This window comes from Clupea harengus, chromosome 18, assembly GCF_900700415.2.
Source record: "Clupea harengus chromosome 18, Ch_v2.0.2, whole genome shotgun sequence".
NCBI classification, from domain to species: domain Eukaryota; kingdom Metazoa; phylum Chordata; class Actinopteri; order Clupeiformes; family Clupeidae; genus Clupea; species Clupea harengus.
Window position 1 is genome coordinate 16,653,843 of NC_045169.1, and position 25,225 is coordinate 16,679,067.

At 42.8% G+C, this 25,225-nt stretch overlaps 2 protein-coding genes across 6 annotated transcripts; one reads left to right on the plus strand and one right to left on the minus strand.

The window, feature by feature from the left end:
- Positions 1 to 1,013: 1,013 nt before the first annotated feature.
- On the minus strand, positions 1,014 to 12,139 carry khnyn (KH and NYN domain containing). 4 transcript variants are annotated; one of them, XM_031584782.2, is made up of 9 exons: positions 11,958 to 12,139; positions 9,981 to 10,246; positions 9,216 to 9,350; positions 6,990 to 8,932; positions 5,775 to 5,905; positions 5,273 to 5,369; positions 3,196 to 3,303; positions 2,605 to 2,706; positions 1,014 to 2,366 (listed from the first exon to the last, which is right to left on the minus strand). In XM_031584782.2, exons 2-9 carry the CDS (start codon positions 10,221 to 10,223, stop codon positions 1,961 to 1,963), a joined length of 3,165 nt encoding a protein of 1,054 aa, XP_031440642.1. In that variant the 5' UTR covers positions 10,224 to 10,246; positions 11,958 to 12,139; the 3' UTR covers positions 1,014 to 1,960. The 4 variants fall into 4 exon arrangements, with proteins under 4 accessions (XP_031440642.1, XP_031440639.1, XP_031440641.1 ...); XM_031584779.2 differs by having other exon boundaries at positions 9,981 to 10,249; XM_031584781.2 differs by lacking the exon at positions 11,958 to 12,139 and adding an exon at positions 10,411 to 11,074.
- Positions 11,467 to 24,651, plus strand: ripk3 (receptor-interacting serine-threonine kinase 3). Of its 2 annotated transcripts, XM_031584783.2 has the most exons (13): positions 11,467 to 11,769; positions 12,160 to 12,323; positions 12,736 to 13,060; positions 16,553 to 16,701; positions 17,230 to 17,279; positions 18,093 to 18,248; positions 18,870 to 18,952; positions 19,280 to 19,361; positions 21,621 to 21,664; positions 22,735 to 22,780; positions 23,104 to 23,243; positions 23,354 to 23,390; positions 23,683 to 24,651. In XM_031584783.2, exons 2-13 carry the CDS (start codon positions 12,166 to 12,168, stop codon positions 23,868 to 23,870), a joined length of 1,458 nt encoding a protein of 485 aa, XP_031440643.1. In that variant the 5' UTR covers positions 11,467 to 11,769; positions 12,160 to 12,165; the 3' UTR covers positions 23,871 to 24,651. The 2 variants fall into 2 exon arrangements, with proteins under 2 accessions (XP_031440643.1, XP_031440644.1); XM_031584784.2 differs by lacking the exon at positions 12,160 to 12,323.
- The last annotated feature ends 574 nt before the right edge of the window (positions 24,652 to 25,225 follow it).

Here is a 25,225-nt window from a genome sequence, read left to right on the forward strand (position 1 = left end):
CAAGTGCATTGACCCTAAGACTCTCAAGCTCATCTGCTGGCCTGCTCAGGCACAAGCAGAGGAGTTTCAAGGTTCTCGTGACCGCTGTGTTCACTCTTGTTTTTCTCTATATCCCTGGCCCAGTCATTTACGGCATGGACACTTATTACGTGAACCATGGGTCTTCATGGGTTACATGGGTCTTGGTCGTCATGAGTTTACGGCTGGTGACAGACCCTTTGCTGTGTGTGCTCGTCTGCAGGGAGACCCTGTAGTGTCAGCCTCCACAGAGACAGCAGGGGTCAGGCTGACTTCATCACCTGGTCTCCCTTTTTAATAGATCTTGCTCTATATGTTTTGCAAATTCTTCACACTTTCAATGCAGCCGTATCGCTTCTGCAACACGCAGAGAAGATCACAGAACAATAAGAACAAATTAAATATACTTTCATCATGGAGATAAGACGCCAGCAGATAGTGATCAGGGACGCTAAACTGTTCAGGAGGATCGGGCGAGCGTCCCAGGGGATGGATGGGGTTCTGAAACACTGAAATAGTTCATATTCATGTGTTATTCCTCGCTACTGTTAAGTAAACTACATTAAAACACAAACTCTATAGGTTTTGGGGCTTTTGTTAAATGTCAGCTTTTAGATTAGATCATAAGCTATTACTTCTCTGGGCTCTTTATATTTGTTATGATGTATTTCATCTGATGCATTGCTTAAACTATGTTCTAAATAAAAGTCTATCACAGCATAAAGTGAATATATTCTGTGACTTATTTAACATTAACTGACCCATTAAACTGCACCTTAGACATAATAGAGTGAGTCTGAGGGTTAAAACCTTGTGTAATAATCATTCTTACCAAGTACACACAAATCAGAACTAGAAACTAGCACACAGCAATCACTTAGCACTCCTCAGTCCTTACTGTCGTGGTGCAGCTGTACACACGTTACTATCTACTACATCTACTGTTTGCTGGTTACTGCTGGTTGGTTGGTTGTTAATCACAATGATTACAGATGAGTGACTATATTTAAACTTTATTTTATGTGATAACATTATTGTGACAGGGTGATATTTATCTTAAATAATAGTGGTGTTGACATTAAAACCTACATGAAGTGGTACACTACAAATTAAACAGAATCATGACATGTCAGGAAAACCCAATCCAGATATGTTCAGAAATACTTTACATTTGAGTTTGTGTGTCAGATTAAATTTCAATGTCAGTAAAATGTGAGATATTGTAAGCTCTGTTATGGACAACACTAGTTCAAAATGGAAATATTAGACAAGCCTTTTAAATGATCACTGATGATAGAAACCGCTGATGTAAACACTTGGTGCTTAACAACAACATGAAGATGATATATAAATACTCTTTCATAACACTTGCAAATGCACATGATAAAAAAATACTTTAGCGATTCTAATAGTTAGACAATACTCCAACAATATAGACATGCTTTCACCACAAAAACGGGAAACATTTTTCACTATGAAGTTAATTCCACATTAAGATTCAGTAAAAAAGTAAGACAAAAGAAGTTAAAAAAATAAAATATCTCAAGAGGACCAAGTAGCCATCTTTGGTTTTGCAGGATCATGGCAATGCAACTGAAGCCCCTCCCTCCATCTTAGTTCTCTTGTGTTTTATCGTCTCTCAGTCTTCACTCGACCTTCCACAGGTCATTCAGCAGATCACTCCCTTGTAGTTGTCATGAGTAGTATAGATTGTATGAAATTAAAGCTGCTAAAATATATATTTATCATTGCTCATCTATACTCTCAGGCAATTCATCATCTTAGTAGTGTGGTCTTGACACATTCGTAAAAACCCACCCACACACCTATGTCCACACACACACACACACACACACACACACACACACACACACACACACACACACACACACAGAAAGATACAAATATTACTCCCTCTCTCTCCATCTCTCTCAATTTTACTCTACTCCCCAGCTGCCTGGTGCTCCAGGATGAAGTGGGATAGCAGGTTCACGTCCGTGAGGGTCGGGTGCATCTGTAGGGCCAGTGCCACTGCACTCGCCTGCCCTGTGAACACCTGGTTCAGGCTCTCCCTCAGCCTGGACGTCTCCTCCGCGCTTCTCTGCTGCTGGGCCTCCGCCTCAGCTCGGCCCCTCCCCCTCCTCTGCCGCGCCTGTTCCCAGCCTTGGGACTGGCATGCTGGGCCCTGGGGCTGGAGGTCTGGATGTTCCGACTGAAACTCTGATGCTACTCTGCTGCTCCCTGGTGTCCTGTCGTGGAACTGCAGTACCTCTGATTGAGAGCGCTGCTGGGGCAGGGGGATGGAGGAGGAGACGCCTGTGAACGTGTGACTGCTGGTGATGGAGGATCTGAAAAAGAGAGTGAAAGGGGAGGAGGAAAGAGAGAAAGGAAGAAAATTAGAGGGAGAGTTGAAAGAATACAGAGGAAACAAGAAAAAGCAAAACAATGCTTTCTACTATTAATCTAAACAGCAGGTTCAGAGCTTTAATTGATGTGTGTGTGTGTGTGTGTGTGTGTGTGTGTGTGTGTGTGTGTGTGTGTGTGTGTGTTTGTTTGTGTGTGTGTGTGTGTGAATATGTACAATACCTCTGCTGTGAGCGAAGGAAATCGTTGAGGTGAGGTCCGTCTCGGCCCAAAGGGTCGTCTGGAACCATAAAGTGATCCCCGACAAACGTGTACTGGAGCAACCTGCAAGAGTTAAAGCATAATATCATTCACATGACACCACAACAAAACAAACACACACCACAACAAACATAGCCTTAGGAGCCCTGATTATTCACTTGTGTAGTATTTACTTGTTGACTATCTAGTAAAAAAGGGCAACAGCACTTTATACTACAAGCCATAGACACTACATTTCATGGCTAAAGTGTAACACAGTTCTATCGAATTACCTATGTAATCTAATTACACTATTTGCATTCTACAAACAAAAACATTTCAAAATGTTTGATATATTATTTCATAAGTTATTCTTTACATACATTATTCATATAATATTTGGATATCCCCTTTTCACCAAAACTTTCAGAGGCATATAAATAATGTATTCATTAATTAATTAGACATTAACTCTTTTTTTGACCCAAAATGTTAAGATAGAACCCAACAATTCCAAGCTTTCATCATATTGGTCGGCCCTTCTGTTCACATGTATGGCCTCATGTTCTCTACCTTGTTTTGATGATGTCCTTCCAGGCATTCGACTCATCAAACAGGTCTCTCATGTTGTCGTTTGTCACAATCACTCCGTCTGTCTTCTGGGCAAGCTGAAGCATGATCCTATTATTTAAAAAACAAAAAACGAAGAAAAAAAATATGAATTACCTTTCAAATGATCTGGATAGATTCAGGTTGTTTGTGCCAACGACTTTAGCCTCTTTATCCTTATTAGAACATTGCCCCACTAGTCGATAATTGCCCCATTAGTTCTAAACTGTGTACCACTGCGAGCTTTAGTGTCAACATGACTGCTATAGCAGTCAGCAGTGAAAGCTTCTTCCTTTTGACAAACTGAAGTCTTACCACAGACCTGTATGTAACCGACACACAGTAAACAGTGTAAGATAAATTCAGTTTAGGTATGAATTTATTAACATTTTATTTCTATTAACAATGTATGCCCATTTAACCAGCAAACTGAAGGCAGTTGGAAAACAGGTTTCAGACAGAGGGGCCCTAAGATAACATACAAAGCACATGCTTTCAAGTTTAGGATGACCAGTGACATAAATTCCAAGGTCATACGCCAGCATGGGCAGGAGACAGATGAGATAGGGAGACTATCTGTACCAGGGAGTGGAGATTCACAGAAACTTAATTGTCAGGCCAGAAATTACGACTGAAACATGCAAGTCACAGAGAGGCGTATACGTGTGGGGCCCAGAAAGTACCATCAGTGAAGATTGGAGTTATAAACCAATTGTGATCAAATATAAAATTCAGAACGCGTTCTCCAGCCGTGGGTGACAGAGCTATTGTGAGCTCTGCATCTCCGACTGAATCTTGTCCAATCCTAAAACCAGTAAACTCAACTGTATCAAACCAAGTGCTACGTGTGGCGGTCCGATTACTCTGATTTCTCTGTAAACCAACACGCAGTTCATTTTAACTTAACAACAGTAAACAGGAATTAGCATTTATCCTGCCATGCCATTTCTACCAGAACAGAAACCTGTACCAGCAACTTGTTTTCAAAGCACTTCCCAGTAACTTGCCTTATAAAAACATTTTGTATTATATATACATAGGACAACCACTAGACCGGCACCAACCTATTGAAATGCCATGATCTAGCCCTCCTCTGATGAGAGGCTGTTGTCTTTGCCTTGTGAGTCTTAAGACTCTGTAAAGCGCCTTGAGACAATTGTATTGTTATGGCGTTATATAAATAAAATAAAATTGAATTGAATTAAGACTCATTCGTGGTACCTCGACCTGACCTCCCTGAGGCTGTCCATTCCAGTGATGGATTTGGTACTTTTGAAAAGTGTTTAAAAACTCACCTTTTTAAACTCCATCTGTCCAATTAGTTTGTTTGAGGAATACTGTATAAATATTATGATAGTTGTATTATTAGTAGTATTATTATTATTTATTGTTTTTACTTGTTTACATGTTTTTGCTTTAATGTTTTGTAAATCGCTTTGGAGAACACGTATGATACCATGGGAATGCAACCTCATTCCTCAGACACAGCAACAAGTTCGTTTTCACAAAGCATTTCATATGTGAGGTTGGGTCACCATACATATTTGGCAGCAGTCTTATTCTAACCAAACCAAACCGAATCAAACGAGTGCACAGAATCTCCCTGTGTATGGACATGACTCATGGCCTTGGTTTCGACCACATCAGAACACCCATCTGGTTACACCTGCTGGGTGACTCAGATATTGCACAATGTATCAGCGTGAACATGTAGGCAAGAAAAATCACCCCTGTGTGAGCAGGGACAAGAAGAATGAAGGGCATCTGCTTGTCTTGCTGGTTGGGTAGCTACATATTAATCAATCAGCCTGTAGGCACTAACCGTTTATTTTTTTTACTTCTCTACGAGTTCATTCTGAAAGAGAACATTCTATACTCACAATGTTCTAGTTAGAATGGCAAAGAAGCCAGAAATAGAAAGGAGTCGAACAGACAGACAGCTTAATCCTGCTCATGAACTCAAAAAAGTGCATTATGTTGTTACTTGTTCAGAGTTAAGGAGTCCTACTCTTTAAAACAACATGACTCCATATGAACGCACCTGTCATCATAGGAGTTTATTTTTTTCCCCATGACCTCCCTGGAGGGTGTGAACGACAACAGGCCAAGGTCCAGTAGCTGAGTCAGATAGTGTTGTTCTGGGGGCATAGAGAGAGATAGAGAGAGAGGGAGAGGGAGAGGGAGAGAGAGGAGAGAGAGAGGGAGGGGGAGAGGGAGAGAGAGAGAGAGTAATCAAGAGGAGGAGGAGAAGCGTGTTTGAAAATGACAGGAGGGAGAGACAATACAAATCAGAGACCTAACAGCAGGTAGCATCCAATTACTGTAAGAACAACATGTTGCATTTCACTCAATTATTATTTTTTAATAAAGGTTATAGTTTCAGTTTTTTCCCTTATACTGACCATAACATAATTTCAGCTGTTAATGAAAGTATTCCGACTCTAAACCTCAAACATAATTATTCTTAATAATAACAGTTTAATGGATCCTTTTTTGACCAACTGTGTGACTGGAAGAATGACTCCATTAACAGGAAGTAATACCTTTGACCTTGGGGTCTCTCTTCTGTCTCCACTGGGGCACTAGTGCTGAGATCTTGCGGAGACCTCTGTCCCAAAAGTGCTGAACCGCCAGGGCGATGCCACGACAGGAAAAGAACTGCCCGAGTCCATGGCTGTGGAGATGTTACCATGGCAACATAATTAAAGGCCTAGGTACACTTGATGAAACACCACTGTGGTATGGTATAGTGACACATTGATGACTACCACACTGTTTGTGTGATCTGGAACTGGAACCTTACTCTTCACAGACACATATAGTTCCATTATTGTGACCTAACAGAAGGGATTCACAACTAAGACCACATCCACACTAACCCAGGTGAATATTAAAATGCATAATTATTTCTACGTTTAGCCCCTGTCCACACTAAAACTACGTTTTCCGCCACCGAAAAAGATACTTTTTCCAAACATCTCTGACTTTGACTTTGACTTTTTCCAATCTCTCTGAGGTGTATATAAATGCTGGGTTTCCGACAGGGAAAACGGAGAGTTGTTGTATGGATGCCATGATACTGAGGAAAGTTTGTACTTGAGACACCACCAACAGACACTTTTAATGCACTGCAACGTTTTGGTGTGGACGTACAACATTTGAAAAATGGTACGAGAACAATAATGTGGACGGAGAATGTTTTTACATAACATCTGCGCTTTCAAATTCGCCCCGCTTAGTGTGGACGTAGTCTGAGTGGTCATGTGTTCAAACTTTTACTGAATTCACAAGGAATGTAATTCAATTTAACTAACAAAAGTCTAGCAAACTCCAGGTGTTAGGATGTGGTAAAGACAATTCCATAATGGTGACTGAATGTTTTCACTTGCCCTTTTTAATTTGGGCCAGACCCTTTTCTCTTTTGCAGGACTTTAAAATATCTAAACAAGGAGAGTGGCTGGTATTTTATTTCATCTGCACGAAACCCAGTCACCATCACTGCATCAGGTCAAATAAGATCCACTGTACTTGTACATGTACATCCATACTTGTCTTTTTTGATAGCCATGTGGACATCAACCATATAAAGATGGAGATGTAAAGTAGGTGTACACAGGCTTAGACACACACATGGAACACTACCACTACCACTGTCACACAGAGAGAGAGAGAGAGAGAGAGAGAGAGAGAGAGAGAAAGAGAAAGAGAGAAAGAGAGAAAGAAAGAGAGAGTGGTGTGTCACCCTGACTACAACTTACCTCATAGCAACGTTGCTCCCGTCGATAACAATGTATCGCAAATTGGGATCCCCCGTGTCGCCAGCCAGCTTGAGTTCAAAGGGCATCCGCAAGCCCTCCAGGAAGCGCTGCTGTCCTGTGACAGTGGCCCCTGCGGCCATTGGTGGGAAACCTGCCTTCTGTGGTGGTCTAGCGATGGGAGTGGGCAGGGTGGCTGAGATGTGTGGATTTGTCTCAGGGAGGAAAATTTCATGAGGGTAGCTAGGTCGCGGTGGTCCTCTGATGGAAGAAGAACCTCCTTTGCCAGTTCGGTCCATCTGATCTGGGCCTCGATGATGGTTCTGATGGTTGGAGGTGTTCCAGTTGTTTGTTCTGCTGTTACTAGCAGCTCCAGTCGCAGGAGTCCTTTCATGTAAATTGTCATGCTGGTCCGAAATATAAGGCCTCCTTCTTTTCGGGGAGGCCTGTTGGGTTGGTTCCTGGTAAGCTTGATCAATTAAGTACCTCTCAATCGCTCCATGTTCCACAGGAGGACTGAGTACATTCTGATCCAATGTGGTCGCGGGTGTGGCACTTGGTTGTCTTGCTAATGGTTTCCTCCATTTGTCCCCATCCTCCTCCACATCTCTCTTATCAACCAATGCTCTACCCTTCATCGCTCTACTAGCATTCTTCTCTTCCTCCTCCTTCCTCCTTCTCATCCTCTTCGTTTCTCCCTCCTCCTCCTTTCTGGCCAAACCGGTGAGAGACTCTTTGGCTATTTCCTGTCCTCTGAGAGTGGCAGTGGCAGTGGCAGCGTCCACTGTGTCTGTCCCCACTGGCTTGCCGTCCTTCTCCTTCTCGCCCTGCCTCTGCAGTTCCAGGACCAGCTGGTGGAAGCTGTGCTCGGGCAGGTTGCTGACTCCCGCCCGCACCTGGTCGTCTGTGTACCCACAGGTGGCTGCTGCCTTCTTCATCACCCCCAGGATGAAGTCCTCTTCCTCCCCACTCCTGAGCTCTTCCCCTTGGCTCCTATTCCCAGAGCCCCCCTGGGCCTGGGTCTGGCTCTGGTTCTGCTCTCCTCTCTCTGCCCTGCTGAAGGTGGGTTCCCCTTCAGCTCCGTCAACAGACCTTCTGCTGAAGCTCTCCTGGTGGCTCTCCTCCTCCTCTCTTTCCTCCCGGTCCTGCTCTTGCTGGACCATCTCCAGGATCTCGAAGGCGTCCCGGGGCCCGGTTCGGGCGAGCACCCTCTTCACGGCGTCCTCCTTGAAGCCCATGGCAGTGAAGAATTTCAGCAGGAGGCTGAAGTCATCCTGGCCGCCGACCGGGACCGCCATCACCGTCGCAGACACCTCGTCCCCGACTTCCTGTGGAATACTCCATCCCTGTGCTCCCTGGGGTCCTACTTCCCTCTCGTCAGCGCCCTCTGTTTGACCTCGGGGGGCCCCCTCTACAACCGCAAAACTCCGAAAGAAGGGATCAGGCAGTTCCCTTCCTGGAGTGGTAGAAGGGAAAACTGTGCCGCGCTGGTGGGAATGCTCAACAACCTCCACGGTTGAGTTTGAGCTGGCGGGAAGCAGGGTGCTTTCTGAAATGTGCTGGCTTGTGTCAGGCTGTTCTGGGATCCTGTGAGAAGGCTTGTCTAGGGCCGCGGTGCTTTGCCCTGCCTCGGGGTTGTCAACGTCCTGTGCTGCAGCAGTCTCAGCAGTCATACTCCAACGACTGTCCTTCACCAGTTCGAGGAGGACCTCCTTCACAGTCACTGGCAGCACCAGCAGGTCCAATGTGTGTCGGTCCTCCCTGCTCTCCACCAGCACCTTGAAGGCCCGACGGGAATCCAGGGACTCGCCTGCTCCTCGAGCCCCAGGGTCCATGCGCCGACCCTGGCTGCTCTCATACCTCTCCACCAGATCCACAATGAGAGAGTAGGCCCGGACCACAGGCTCTGCCAGGCCAGAAATGAGAACACAACCTGGGGAACCCACCTAGAGGGGAATAGACACAGGGAATGGAAATAAGATCTGGAAACAACACATAGTGGGTCAAAAGTTTAAAATTAAAGTTAAAATTCTTAAACTTGTCATCATGCTTGTCTCATATTCTACCACCACACCATTCAGAATTACATTTTGTACGTTGTGTCATCACATTGCCACAATCCCTCTCTAGCTAGCATCAGAGCTTGAAACAGATGTGGCCCTAAACTTCAGCAGAATAACTTGGTCCTCGTCTCAATAGCCACCTCTCTTTCCCTCAAACATTCTTTACCAAGATATGGGCCGAGGTATTTCTGATCAGGCAATCCATGAACAGCCCACAAGCTCCACAGAACACACAGTGCAGGACCTCTGGGTAGGGGACCTCCTGCTGCTCTTCCTGGTTCACCACACCCTTCACAAAGAGCTGCGGATTCACAACACAGAGGACAGTGACAGTGGACATGGAGAGGAGACAAAACAGAGAGACAGTGGACGTGGAAGAGGGACAAGATAGATAGGCAGTGAGCATGGAATTCAGCACAAACACAGCTGATGGTCTGTCATAGCTTCATATAATATATAATTTTCAACTGTGAATTCCATCTCATCATTCTGCATGTGGGCTACTAGCTACATGGCAGAATCTCACCTCAAATCCCCAGCACTTTTTTGTAACACAGAGACACTTATGTTTACATGGGTAATTCAACATTTAATCAGAAACAAGACTTTCTAGCATGCTCACCAAACATTGTCCCTTTTTTGGACAATCACTTTATAGCCACACTTATTTTGACACTGAATGTCAGCCCAATGGATAAGATAAGGTAAGATAAACTTGTATTAATCCCATTAGGGAAATACAGGTGTAATAACAGCAAGGTAATAGGAATCAAATATATACATAAAAATACAAATAAATTAATAAAAATGTAATTACAAATACAAATACAAATACAAATAAATAAAATAAAATAAAATAAAATAAAGATAAATAAGTCATAAATAAGGATAGCCTAGATTATGGCTTGTAAAGGCAAAATGCAGATCTCACCTTAGCTGCATTGACGTCTTTAGACCTCCCTTTCAGCTGAAGCCACATGAGTCCAGTCTGATGAACCCCCACCCCTTCCTCCACGGCGATGCCCAGCTCCACCCCGAAAACGCGCTTCACCGTGGGCTGGAGAGCCAGTACGGCTTCCCGCAGCGCTGCGGAACACGTGAACTCATCCTCGACCTGTGGCTTGCTCTCACTCCACTGTCTGTCTCCGCTGCTCTCCTCAGAGGCGAAAGCCATAGCTGGGAAACGACGAGGACTAGCTTCTAAGAGGAAAGGAAGAGAAAGCACCTACGTTTATTTCCCCCTTCAGCGTGACTCGATTTTCGGGTTCATCAGGTGACAAGGAGAAACACTGAATCGATAAAAAATACAGTTGACATTACAGCACAATTCGTGTTTTTCCTGTATCTAAGTGATTACTTACAACATGTAGTAGGCCTATCCCACTCAGGCCTTCGTAACTTGTCTGTTCGCTGTCTTTAGCTTTAAGTTTCGTTTCAAATCGGTGTATCACCCCGTCTTCCTCTTCCTGATACTTTTTCAGTAACTCGACACAAAGTTCGACAACACCACTTGATATTGGAAGCTTCTCGTTAGTTAACGTTAAAAAAATGATCAACATGGTCCACATTCATGATCCCCACTTGTAGATCAGACTATCGATTTGAGAATGTCATTCCTGTTTTCCTTTAACGTGGGCATTTGTTGATAAAATGAAACTTTTCCTTCTGCGATCGTATTGTCTTTACTATAGACGCACACACTATTAGAACACATACAAAATCTACATTCGGACTCTGTTGACACAACAATGTAACATGTTCTCTATTATAGAACGTCATCAACGATTATCGTTGTGTTTCAACGATATCTCAACATTCACACATGCCCCACATGGCAAAAGAAAACAGTCCACAGCACAGCAGAACAGTGTATAACAACACGTTTTTATCTTTATACTTAATATTGTACGTTTTTGCTGAATACACTCCTCACCACTACTACAGACTAGATAGACGCGTGATTGGAACGGAAATTAAATGTCTAGAAAATAATAGACTACCCTACATTATGGCTTTTTGTTTCCAAGTATGAATTCGTGCTCAAGTTGTCGGAGAACTGTGGTAACCTCGGTCCTCTTGCTCGCTCTCATTGGGTGAAGATCACAGGATGACAATCTCCGATTTGACAGGGGCATTCCAATGACGTAACGATTGCGACTGACATTTCCGTAGCGAGCACCAAAATGGCCATAAACAAAAACTTAATAACTGTAATTTAAAGCAGAAGAAAGACAAAACAAAGTCTATTATAATTTATTTTATTTATGTAAATAAGCGTGTTGCGCAGTCATTCAATCATGATGATGTAATTTAACTAAAAAGCTGATCCTTAATGTAGAAAGTTTGAAACTCATACCAAGTCCATACACAAACACTCAGGTTATAAGTATTAGCTACAGACGTTGTATGACTTCTCCAAGAAAGAGGAGAATATAGAGGAAACGGTGTGGGTGCAAGGTGCACGGTACAAATCTGTGGCATAGCCTGCGGTCAACATGCAACTTCCTCTTTCTAGGTAAATTCCCCTTGTACAAGGCGTCAAATTACAGGCGTCCAAGAGCAGAAGTGAAATACGTTTATTTTATGCAGTCAGCGTTTAAGTGCTGCTTTGTCGTCGTCATGATCTAGTCACTTCAGACAACTGAAGTTTATTCAGCTGTGAAAACATGCCAGTTGGATACAAAGAAACACAACGGCTACAGAACATGCAAATAATTAAGGTAGGTCCAAATATAGTTAGCATATTTTTTCTGCTGGAATCAGTATAACGTTGGTTTTCACCTTCCTTCCTACCGCAAAAGCTTACCAGTAGCTCATAGCTACTGACACATGTTCAGAGGCGAGAACTCGAGATAAATGAATTGTGGTTCCGTCTCATATTGCTTTCCTGTCTCCTCGTTTTTCTTACCTTAGTGCTGTAGAATGCATGAATGCTTACGCGGCGACAGTTTTTTTGTACCTGTCGTAGTTGTTTTATCATCGTTAATAAAAAAAACAACAATACAACATCTTGTTGAACATAATAAGCTCCGCTCTCATATAACTGAAAATAATGCCAAACACTAACGAAGAAATCACGTAATAGAGACATCTGAACTTTTTACCCTCAGTAAAAAATGGAAGGGTCGACTTGCCAGATGCCTGGTCTGATTGGAGATGCTAGCCTCGAGTCGTGGGAGGTGATTGGCAGTGGAGGGTTTGGACAGATCCATCGAGCCAAGCATGTGCGCTGGGGGTGGGATGTGGCCGTGAAGGTTCTCCATTACAGTGATGGGTAGGTTTTTATGTGAGTGCCGTGAACATGGCTACAGGGGACACTTGTGGCTTTGAACAGAGCCATGTTACATTTTGAGGAGATTTTTCCCCCTTTCTTTTCAGTCTAATCGTTTGGCTCTTTGTCAGCCACAGAAAAGTCACCACTTTATCATTTACCCATTTAAATGGCTAGATCATGTAATTTCGTTGGTTTCATGATCTGTTTTCAGTTACCTTTGTGAATTCAGTATCTTCAATACAAAGAAAAAAGACAAAAAGATGTAAACATGTGCACAACACACACACACACACGCACGCACGCACGCACGCACACACGCACATACCCTTGTGCACATGTAATGCATGCATTCACACCCATCCATACACACGTGTGAAGCTAAATCCAATGACCTCCTCCTCTGCCTTGCCAGGTCTGGCACCTCCCTCCTTACAGAAGCAGATATGATGCGTCAGGGCAGCAACCCCTACGTGCTGAGGATCCTGGGGGTGTACCAGGGCTGCCCCCCAGGCACAGGCCCCTCCACCCAGCTGGGCCTGGTCATGGAGTTCATGGAGCGGGGCTCCCTAGCCGGACTCCAAGAGGCCCTCTGCGGGCCCCCGCCCTGGCCGCTGGCCTTCCGGTTGGCCCACCAGGTGGCCCTGGGCATGAACTTCCTCCACTGCATGTGTCCACCACTGCTGCACCTGGACCTGAAGCCCAGCAACGTGCTGCTGGACAGCGACCTCAACGTCAGGGTCAGAACACGAATGCATTCAATTCACATTCATTTCAGTTCAGTTGTATACATTCATGTACAGAAATATACACTGTTTATAACGTTTATTGTAGAAGCAAAAAAAAAAAGTGTGCGTGCGCGCACGCTTTGCTCATAGTCAGTTCCATCAGTTGAGGATCATAAAAATATTTGACAAGAAAAAGGCACCGAACAAATCAGATTTATATAGTGTGTGTGAGTATACACCATGATAGCAGACGGCCAGTGGCACACTGCTGGCCCACTGCTGGCCCACTGTAGGCCCACTGGGTGCAGAGCTTGCGGTCCGCTGGTGAGTTACAGACAAACAGCCCACTGTTTAGCCACTTGCTTTCAAAACTGTTTTTTTCTTTACTCATTTATACTTCTTTAGTCATTTTCACCAACCCTAAACACTATTATAGATGCTACCAGTGTGTAACATAAGGCTTTAATGGACCAAGTCATTTTTCACCTTGAGAACCTTCTAGTGCTGTGACCAACTTCTCTTTAGTGGCTGATATTTTAAATATGACTACACAAAGGATATGATTTCGAAATTTCAGGAATTGCTAACATTTGGTAATTTCTTAATATCCACGCCCGGTTACACTAAAGGGGGTGGCGGTCTGAGAGCGGACCAGAAGTGGCACACCCCCAGAAGGGTGCCAACCAAAATCCACCTGTGGACTCATACATGCTTGCTATCAGGGGAATGGCTTTTAGCGATGTGCCTTTTCCTGTCATATTCCTTTATCAGTTATTATGTGACTGATATGAAATGTGTTGTCCTTTCTGAATCACGTTCAGTAACAGTAGCATGAATATCAGGTCGTTTCAGTTCGGTTGTGGGATCAATCTGGTTGGTTTAGTGTGGTTTCTACACTCATCATCACAATAACAACATTCTAAACACCATAGCAATGCCCATCACATGTCTGTCAGGTATGTCTGAGAAACACGGCTCTGTGAGTATGATGCACGTTATGCTAGTCTGTTTTGTAGTAGACCTTCCCTGGTTATCAACAATAGCCCACTGACTGTCAGTAGTTTAGGGAAATGAACCATTGTGTCACATGGTGAAAGTGGCAGAGTGACATTTGTGTTTCAGTTTTACTCTTGTGAAACTAATAAATAAAACTCCTGGTCTCTTACATGCGGATGGACGGCATAGCTTTACTCACAATACAGTAACGCGTACCTGCCGCAGCCTTACCAATCAATCACAGATACAACTGCCTAGTGACTAGTGCAAGACAATCAGTTCCTGAGTATAATAACATATCACCCCAGCAATATACTAGAGCGACGGGAACAAAAGCCTCCTCAGTCAGTGTTGACCTGAATAGCTTGCCATTTGGGTCAGAAAAGGCCGTGTGTTGTTTTTACCAGTGTAGTAAAAATGGACAAAGTTAGGCTGTGTAAAAGTATGGGGACTGACGGTCTATAAATGAATGAATTATTACAGAATGGAACCTTTATGAGCCAGTGTCCCTTTTTATGTGTGGTGTGGTGTGGTGCGGTGCGGTGCGGTGTATTCTGGAGAGTTCGTGGCATGTTCACGTCATGTCACGTCAGCACTCCAAAGACGGACATCAGGGCCAAAATGCCCATGCTGGAACTCAAAATGTATTTCTGGAATGAAGTAATGCGGATCCATTCTGAGGTTTGCATGCCAGACTCGCATGTCGCCGTGCTTCGTACACAATAAAAAATGATCTATGGATTCAAGTCAGGTCACATACTTGGCCAGGTCATAGTTTCACCTGCTCCATCTGAGCTCAACAAATGTATCTTGGTCCCATCTGACCAAAGAATGTGCTTCCGATATTCAGCAGTCGTCTTTTCACGGTCGAGCTTAATCTTGCAGTTTTCTTCTGAAGACGTTATGCAATGTCCTTTGCACTGTCTGAATGGTCACAGAAACTCCCATTTTCCTTGAGTCAAAGTCAAAGTGAGTGAGTTTTATTATGGTCACACACGACACACAACAACACACACATGCATTTTTTGGGTGGCGACACAGGACACCCACACACACACACACACACACACACGCATGCCGAAAAGGTCGCAGTGAAATGTATCCTCTGCATTTAACCCATTCTGGGCTGTCCTTCCTCCAGGGCAGCCAGGAGCAGTGGGCAGCCTTTTTTTATGGCGCCCGGGGGACCAAGTCAAGTGATCATGTCCGTCTTGGTCAGGGACGGACAGGATAACCCCTATGCCAAGTCTGAAGCACTTGCCTGCCACTGCGGCTCTGATTAGTGGTACTATGGCTCGTCCTACACCTCCTAATTACTGCTGCAACTGTGTTTCCACTGATTTTTTTGTTGGTCGCCGATCTTCCTGTATCTTTTTCCATCTTTGTGAAGTCTCACGATCAGGTTTTTCAATTCCTCTGGCAATTCTTTTCCATATGGAGCCATGATGTAGATATGCAGATAGACACAGCAGCCCATAGGTCCAAAATGTAGAAAGTGCTCGTGTCCACCGGTCATTTTTTAACCATCTTCATGCAGTTATGCTAATAGGAAATCTCTATTTCCTATATTTTGTTTCAATGACCACAGGTTTTCTAACTTGTGTGTCAGTGATCACAGGTGTATTCACTTTTGTTGCACTGAGTTTTCTACTAGTCAGTATTTTCTAAAACACTTTCTAAATGATATGTCTTTTTAAAAATATCAGTTTTTTAATGTCCATAAGAGGAAATACTCTATTTGTCAACTCAGAAATAATGCAATTATAACATTTTGAATCATTTGACATTTAAGTGATATTGTACTTCTGTTGTTTACTATTGCGTATATGGGCTTCATGAGTCTATATTAGGGACTTTACCTCTTTTTCAGCCTTGACCGTTATTTCCTCTTTATGTTGTATAGTTTGAATCATGAGCATGACAGGAACAATGTCATGGTTGCCATGGCTTCTTCCCTATTGTAAAAGCCAATCATTGTGAATTGGTAATAGAAGTGAAACAATAGAAATTAAGAGGAAATTAGGCTATTGGGGATATTCTGTGTTTTATTGTGAAATTGTTGTGGTTTTCCATTGTAATGTACAGCGTGGTCATTATTGGGCAGTTATGACTGCAATACCATTGCAATACAATTAGGATCACTTCATTGCCATGGTGATACTTTAAGAATATTTTTCTCTTGAGTGTTGGTTTAGAGAGGAACCACCATACGAAGCATTTTGTTGTTACAAGATACGTTTTTACTGGCAAATAGCAATACAATACAGCAGTCAATACATTACAGTCAAGTACTGTATTGACTGCTGTATTGTATTGTATTGCTATTTGCCAGTAAAAACGTATCTTGTAACAACAAAATGCTTCGTATGGTGGTTCCTCTCTAAACCAACACGCAAGACAAAAATACTCTTACAATACTTTGGAGCTTCATCAGACACGATGTACTGAATTTTTTTCTGCTTGGCTGCCACATTTCCAAATATTCAACTTGATTCAACTGTGTTTTAGCTCACAGATTTCGGCTTGGCCAAGCTTGCCCTCACTGTGTCCAAGAGAAGCAGGGAGATGGACGGTGAGACAGGAGGGACAATCAGCTACATGCCCCCCGAGGCCTTCAACCTGTCCTATAAGCCCACCTGTGCCTCGGATGTCTACAGGTAAATTATACATGATTATATGTGCACATTTACTCATTTAAACGTCAACGCGTCTTTTATCCTAAACAACTTCTAGTGTAGCACACGTAAAGATATTTCTCAACAAGTGTGCGCCCTGAGTACTGAACCCAGGAAATTAACCCAACTTATTGGGGTAGTAGCATGTTCTGTTCCAGGGATGGCAGATACTGTAAATATACTATCAATTATATATGGAATCAATCTTAAGCATATTCCGGTCTTGGGCTCTGTAAAGCGCCTTGAGAAAACGGTTAATGACACTATAGAAATTGAATTAAATGTGATGATGAAATCATACAGTTAAGGAACACACACATTTTCAGTTTACTTTAACATAATTATAACACTAGTACAACTCATGTGGAAATCCCACATCCAAACCACACGGGCTGTACTCACCCTGGCTTAATTACACCTTTCCCAGTCTAGCAATAACTCATGCTATCAAATAAGGTTCACAGAGGTAAACCCGTAGTCTAATCTGAGCTCTCTAATTGCCCTCTTCAGCTATGGGATTCTCCTGTGGTCCATCTTCACAGGGAGGGAGCCTTACCCACGTGAGTCAACCCTCACGTCATCCCTGAGACGTTTCTCTCTTTCACTCGCGCTCTTTCTTTCACTTTCTAAGTTCTTTGGCTTGTGGCATGCACACTTGCTCCAACCCCCCTTCCCTCCCAGTAAGGGATAAATGGGGGTGCTTGCATTGCCTTCTTGCACATTCCTTGCCTTTACAGCGATTCCCACATGATGCTCTATGTCTTTGACTAGAGACCTTGCCAAATTCTGCTCACATATTTAAGGCAAATTGAGAATCCAGACTTGTGAACAGGCCTGATATGCATGCATGTGGAGGGAGGCCCTACTCCTGTGATTGACAGTGTAAACATCAAGTGAGAGTGGTGTGTATAGACTTCCCCACTGCCACCAGCTCAGTGCTGTGCTATGCGCTAGAGACCAGCTGTATCACTTTGTGGATTCAAATCACTGCTCCTTGCCCTCTCCTCCCCTATTCATTTGACCTTTGACATATCACCTCTTCTTTTTTTTAGTTCCATTAAGTTAGTTACAATTCATTCCACTTAGTTCCAGTTCCAGTTCATCTTTAACACCCCCCACACCCCCCACGTTCCTCTACATCTCCCTGCCCCTTTAGATGCTCAGACCGCTCTGGTGCGGTTCTTTAGATGCTCAGACCGCTCTGGTGCGGTTCTTTAGATGCTCAGACCACTCTGGTGCGGTTCTTTAGATGCTCAGACCACTCTGGTGCGGTTCTTTAGATGCTCAGACCACTCTGGTGCGGTTCTTTAGATGCTCAGTCCACTCTGGTGCGGTTCTTTAGATGCTCAGACCACTCTGGTGCGGTTCTTTAGATGCTCTGTCCACTCTGGTGCGGTTCCGGATCCCACTTGGGGACCGTCCCGATCTGCAGCCCCTGGTTCTGGAGGGTGTGGAGGGTCTGGCTGAGATCGCTGAGCTGATGGAAAAATGCTGGATGACAGACCTGGCCCAGAGACCTTCCTTTGAGAGTGAGTAGAACAAAAAAGGTTATGTTACGTATTGTGTTTATTAAAGCTGAGCCCACCCCCCATTTAAAACACAACTGGCACTCACAGCAGTTAGCCAATAGTTATTAAGTTGGTTGTTCAAGAACGATCATAGCTAATAGCAGTTAGCTAATAGCTATGGAGTTTTCCTATGAAACTTCATTCAACTATTAAACTCATCAGAATGGTCAAGATGGGGGGTTCTTTCTCTCCAGCTTGTATGATAACCCATGTTCTTTCCATGATTTCAACTATTGTTTTCTGCTTTATATGTGTACCCCCACTGTATATTATCTATCCTTGATTGGCTGAACAGATACCTAGAGAAACTAAATTGGACAAAAAAGGTGCTGGATTATAATCAAGGACTGTACCTTTAATTTGTTATTATTTGACAAATGAGAACTACCTGTTATTTTATTTTGGGGGTAGTGTTTAGGCCTTATAATGCCTAGGGTTTAGGGTTTATGTTGGTAGCATGTAATAATTAATGACGTAGGTTATTTAAATGACAACTAGATAGTATTATGGGTTACAATCAGTACACAGTAATAAGGATACTCAATATGTGCAACTTCTCAATATGGGTCTCTTCTCCTTCAGAATGCCACCCAGTGACAAAAGGTCTGTTTGACCTGCACAGACGGGGGATAAGTGAAGCAGTGTTTAACGTGCAGAAGAAACTGGTAAGCCGCCGTTCAGCCTGGTATCACAAAAAAAACATCACCTTAGCAATTCCCATGCAACCAACAATAATTTAGCTTCTTATTTTTACAGTAGCTTTCATTAATTGCATAATTACTGGAACAACAATGATTGTTGTCTTTAGAGTAAGCTGTTAACATCATGTGGAAAAGTTGACTCTGGACATCCTATGCCCAATTCTTTTTTATTTGGAAGGCAGGAGCAGGACTGACTGAAAAAGATTTAGAAATGAATCCTCTTTGTCTTTCTCTCTCTTTCTAACTATCGATTATTGCTGTCTAATAAAAAAAAAAATGTCCTCTCTTCAGGATTCTGACTCTGGTTCTGCGGCATCTTTGAGGAATTCACACTGTGAGACGACAATGGCTTTCCCCCCTTCTCCTGTTCATGGTACGACCTCACATTCCACATTCCACATTGTCATTTAAATAACCCACGTCATTAATTATTACATGCTACCACCATAAACCCTAAACCTTAGGCCTTATAAGGCTTAAACACTACCCCCAAAATAAAATAACAGGTAGGTCTCATTTGTCAAATAATAACAAATTAAAGGCACAGTCCTTGATTATAATCCAGCACCCTTTTTGTCCAATTTAGTTAACGGTAACCATCCCCTCCCTTACCCCCCTATTTCTCCATTAACCGAGCCACATTCTCCGTCTGCTGGTAGAACTATTCTTGTTTCCACCAGAGATTAAAACATGGATATCATGCCTGTATCCTGGCCTTCATTCCACATTCCCCTCCCTCCCTCTGTCTCACTGTCTCTGTTTGTCTCTGTCTCTGTCTCTCTCTCTGTCTGTCTGTCTCTCTCTCTCCCTTTATTCATCAAGGGTATTGATGAAGCTGGGGTAATGTTTTCAAAAGCTGTATTTGTGTTCAGTTGTGAGTACAGGCTGGCTAGGCGTGAGCTGGTATATATGATGGCCAATGTCTTGGTAGGGCAGGCCAAGTTGGCCACCCTTAAATCCCACAAAGCAAGGAAATGAAGGTCAGGATACAGGCATTATATCCATGTTTAAATCTCTGGTGGAAACAGGAATAGTGGTGGTGTACACGTTCTACCAGCAGACGGAGAATGAATAGTGGTGGAGTACACATTCTACCAGCAGACGGAGAATGTGGCTCGGTTCATGGAGAAATAGGAGGGTCAGGGAGGGGAGCATTACCGTTAACTTTGGGGGGCTTGTTTTTTACCGGTGAAATAGACTGATTTTTTTCAGTGTTTTTTTCCCCCAATGGTTTTCAAATGGGGTTCTAAATAAAGGGTTTTAAACGTCTCTCTCTCTCGCTCTCGCTCTCTCTCTCTCTCTCTTTAAATCACATCAACATATATCTGCTACTACTATTACTACTAATGTAAGATAAATTCAGTTCAGTACGAATTTATTAACAACGTATTCATATTAACAATGTATAGGCCTATTTACCAGTACACAAGTATGGATTAGGACAGTGTGCAGAACAGGGCCTGAGAAAACAGGGAGTTATCTGCTTCAGGTTAGCTGGCCGGGACAAGGTCAAGTCAGTGGCCTCTTAGCCTGGCGCAGAGCAGATAACGACCATCTGCAGAAGGGAGTCGAGGTGTTCACAAAGCCATGATTGTCACCCAGAAATTATTACTATTTCAGAATATGTTGTGCTACACTCCCAGAGAGGCGTATACCTGGAGGCCCCCAGGAAGTAACCTCAGACGATCTGGCTCTTAAAAGTCAGTCAGGCCACTGACTTGACCTTGTCCCGGCCAGCTAAACTGAAGCAGATAACTCCCTGTTTTCTCAGGCCCTGTTCTGCACACTGTGTCCTAATCCATACTTGTGTACTGGTAAATAAGCCTATACATTGTTAATATGAATAAGTTGTTAATAAATTCGTACTGAACTAGATTTATCTTACACTACTCCTAAGAATGATAATATTAATAACAATAATGTTTCCTTAATTAAATAAATCAAACTTTATTGATGAATTTGTCTTACAGAGGAATGGAGTGTATGTGTTTGTGGATAATTAGTGCCCTGTGTGAGGGTTGTCCTTCATTTTATTGTCTATAGTGTAAGATAAATTCAGTTTAGGTATGAATTTATTAACATTTTATTTCTATTAACAATGTATGCCCACAGGTTTCAGACAGAGGGGCCTCAGATAACATTCAAAGCACATGCTTTCAAGTTTAGGATGACCAGTGACATAAATTCCAAGGGCAGCCTGGGCAGGAGACAGATGAGATAGGGAAACTATCTGTAGGAAGGGAGTGGAGACTCACAGAAATGTAATTGTCAGGCCAGAAATTACGACTGAAACATGGAAGTCACAGAGGCGTACCTGGAGGCCCTCAGTGAAGACTGGACTTATAAACTAATATGATCACATGTAAAATTCAGAACGCCTTCTCCAGCCGTGGGTGACAGAGCTATTGTGAGCTCTTCACTCCGGCTGAATCTTGTCCAATCCTAAAACCAGTAAACTCAACTGTATCAAACCAATTGCTACGTTTGGCGGTCCATTACTCTGATTTCTCTGTAAACCAACACGCAGTTAATTTAAACTTAACAACAGCTGTACCCAGAAGATGCAAAAAAAAATGACAAATATTATTATGTATTATATATAATATTAATGCATTCTTTTCTCCCACCTTAGCATGTATGCAGGGAGTAGTATGCGGGGAGAAGGAACCTCACCAGGTAAATGTGACTTTGATGATAAACGACTCAACTCTGTATCAGTATGTGATCCATATGTCTCAGTAAAATATATGTCGATGGTTCGTGTGGTCAAAAGTCTTAAAGACCAGTCACACACACAGCAGTCAGGCTCCACCTTTATTCACAATGGGGGAATTGTCCTCAGAGCAATCCCAAGTATAGTCGGGGAAATCGTCCTCAGCGCAATCCCAAGTCGGCCCAAACTCATCCTTTATAGACACTCATTTGCCTTCTGTTTGCTTCTAGAGACCCACGAGAGACCCACACACAGTTTACACATCCCTTTACTAAGCACAAACCAGCTATTCCATGGAAAGTTTTGACTTGGGTTGCACTTCCCAAAACAATGAACCACTGTCACTGTCCTTCTCTATCTCCTGTGGTGTACATTATTTGCGTCAGCAACCATTTTTGCACATGTACAGTATATGTAAGGTATGTCACATGGTGGTACATTACGGTGATCTATGAGGTGGCACCGTAAGTCCACCTCATAGATCCCCATAGCCCTGATGATGTGTACTTCGTGTTTCTTATCAGAGAGAGGAACTGTGCACCAAAATGTATCTTGCGTTTGTAAGAATCTCCGGGACAAAAAAGAAGAGCATATCATTCCAAACTCACAAACAGCAATAAGACAACTTATCTCAACTAAGCACATTCATTTGTAAAGCACGAAAACTATCCCACACTTGAATGGTATTGTCAGGGTGTGGGTGCACTGTCTGGTTTGCACGTGCATAACTGCTGATAGTAGCAGTTATATGTAAAAACAAATATTGTGTGTGGTTGTTCTTTGAGTTACAGTTTCTTAGAGAACACTATCTAACCATGAGCTTTTTAAATCCATCTGTCTCTCTCTCTATCTCACACACACACACACACACACACACACAGAGGGAGCGAGAGAGAACACTGTCTAACCATGAGCTTTTTAAATCCATCTGTCTCTCTCTCTTTCACACACACACACACGCACACACACACACACACACACACACACAGAGAACACTGTCTAACCATGAGCTTTTTAAATCCATTTTTGTTAGGAAACTGGCAGTACCCAAATCTCCCAGGTCAAACACAAGCCTGAAGGTAAAACAATGTTTGCTTTCTTGCAAAAATGCCAAAATGATAAATAATATCAAATAGTTATTAGATTACTTTTTTTATTCATAAATGACACCAAATATGCTCAAATGAAAGATACAATTAAAGTGTCAGACTACAACATATAATCTACTCATTCCCTTGTACTGTAGTCAGCCGTACAGTACAGTAAATGACGCAGCTATGCCATATGCTGTGGCCTGTGTGTTTATTTGTATCGTGTTTGTAGCACGCTTTTAGTTATTCTATAAGCGTGATTTACATGTTGATGCACATGACTACTAGCGACTAACGTGTTATATTCCTAGATTCTGTCAAGAGGCATCCGCATAAGCCAATCACAGCTGTTCCTCAGCGTCATAGAGCTTCCTCCTGGTTGACCTCATCCAATCACAAATCAGAACACGCTGTCACTCCGACACCTCCGCCCCTTCACCCTTCCTATCAAGTGAGTGCGTAGGGGACTTTCTATAAGATAGCCTCCATTGGTTTTCCCATCAACACCTACAAATGGACAGGCTAACTGGCTAATAATTGCCATTTTGTTTTTTCTTATAGCGCCAGTATTCTACACCTGTTTCTACCCAAGGACACGGTAAATATAATAGACCTCAGATATTTGACTTCATACTTGACTTCAACATCTTGACCAACTGTTTCCGCTAACCACTCATGGTTTGCTTAGACAGTGGAGCATATTCATATACTACGAATGTCCTTTAAAATGTCATCATAGTTGTTGTTGTTGTTGTATATATAGAAGTTATATTATGTAATTTTGATGATTCTGATATTTGTTATGATATTTTGAGTTGCTTTGGATAAAAGCGTCTGTGAAATAAAACCCCTTTAATTGCTTTCCTTCTCCTCTCTTGTCTTCCTCTCAGTCAACATGAAGATGGTAGACCTCTCTTATGTGCAGATTGGCAACAACAATCACATGCACGTCAACATGGCCCCCAAAAGGCAAAGGCACCGGAACCCCACAGCGCCCTCTAGAGTTAACCTGCCAGTATCACGGGCAGACCCCTACAAACCAGAGGGTGCCAGTGGGTCACAGCCACATCACAAGTAAAGGCTACGTTATGCTTCTACGACTGCGTTACTAGGTGGCCACGCAGTCACTTCGAAGCAGTCGTGAACCTTTCGTAGTTCTCCGTCGGTTGGTGGGTGTTGGTTGGTGGGAATCTTTGTATTCTTTCAAGGATGAGTTGTAGAGGTGCTCATATTTCCTTACTTCTTCTGCCAAACCTTCTTCTATTGGGGTCCATGGTGAAAATGTGATTGCCGAGCGCACTGCCAACACTGCTAACTTTTAAATATTTAATTTTGTTGTGAGATGAGGGAATGAAACCGGAAAAGTGAGATTCCGGAAATGATGTAGTTAGCCCTGCGGTGTCCGTGCTGTCTGTCGTCTCGACGGATAGTTAAAAAATTTGGGAGGTGCAAGTCAGGCCACGTAGAGGTGCTCGGAGGGTGTTTGACACAACGCAGAGGGCTCTGCGTGTCTGCGTATAAGGTTGACCATAAATTAGGCTTTAAGCCTGAAGGCTTTGATGACCGGGTGGAAAATAGACTGAAATGTCAGTTGCTATCCTCTTTTTTTTTCTTTCTATCATGTTCTCAACTTCTTAGCAGATCTATCATAATTTCACAATCACTGTGAACACTTCAATCTTTGTGAAAATACCTTTCTCAATTTTGTGATAATGATTTGTCTGAAATTGTGGTGCTTCTTGGACCTGTGACAAGTTCAGTGTTGTTATGTCTTGCTCCTTTCTCACATACATAAAAAACTGTATAGTTTTTGTAAATTTTTCATGAAACATGAAAAAAATAAAGAAACTCATTAAGAATATTGTGCTATGTATGACTTTGTAGGCCACACGTAGTTGGAGCCCTCATGTAGTAGGCTATAGATTAAGTACTTCATTAAAAACGGCTAATAACTTTCTGCATTATTACATCTAACGCAGTGTTCCTGGGGTTAAGTTTAGAATAAGTGTTTATAGCCTGTAATGATATGTACTTACATACACATTATTAATCACACACACACACACACACACACACACACACACACACACACACACACACACACACACACACACACACACACATACAGAAGTAGACTGTTACAGGAACAGTTAATGTCATTTCGGTCAGTCAGTTCATTAGTTAGTATATTTGTGTCTATTTATTAGTCAGTATCTTTACTATGTATTTGGAGTAGAGGCATACGTATATAGCCTGGGAGTGTGTGTGTGTGTGTGTGACTGTGTGTGTGTGTGTGTCTGTCTGTGTCTGTGTGTGTGTCTCTGTGTGTGTGATGACCCAAACCCATACTATTATCCCTTATCCATGTAAAATACAATCTTGAAAATATTATTGTTAGTACATTTTTGCAGATATTTCCAGTGTCCAAATTTC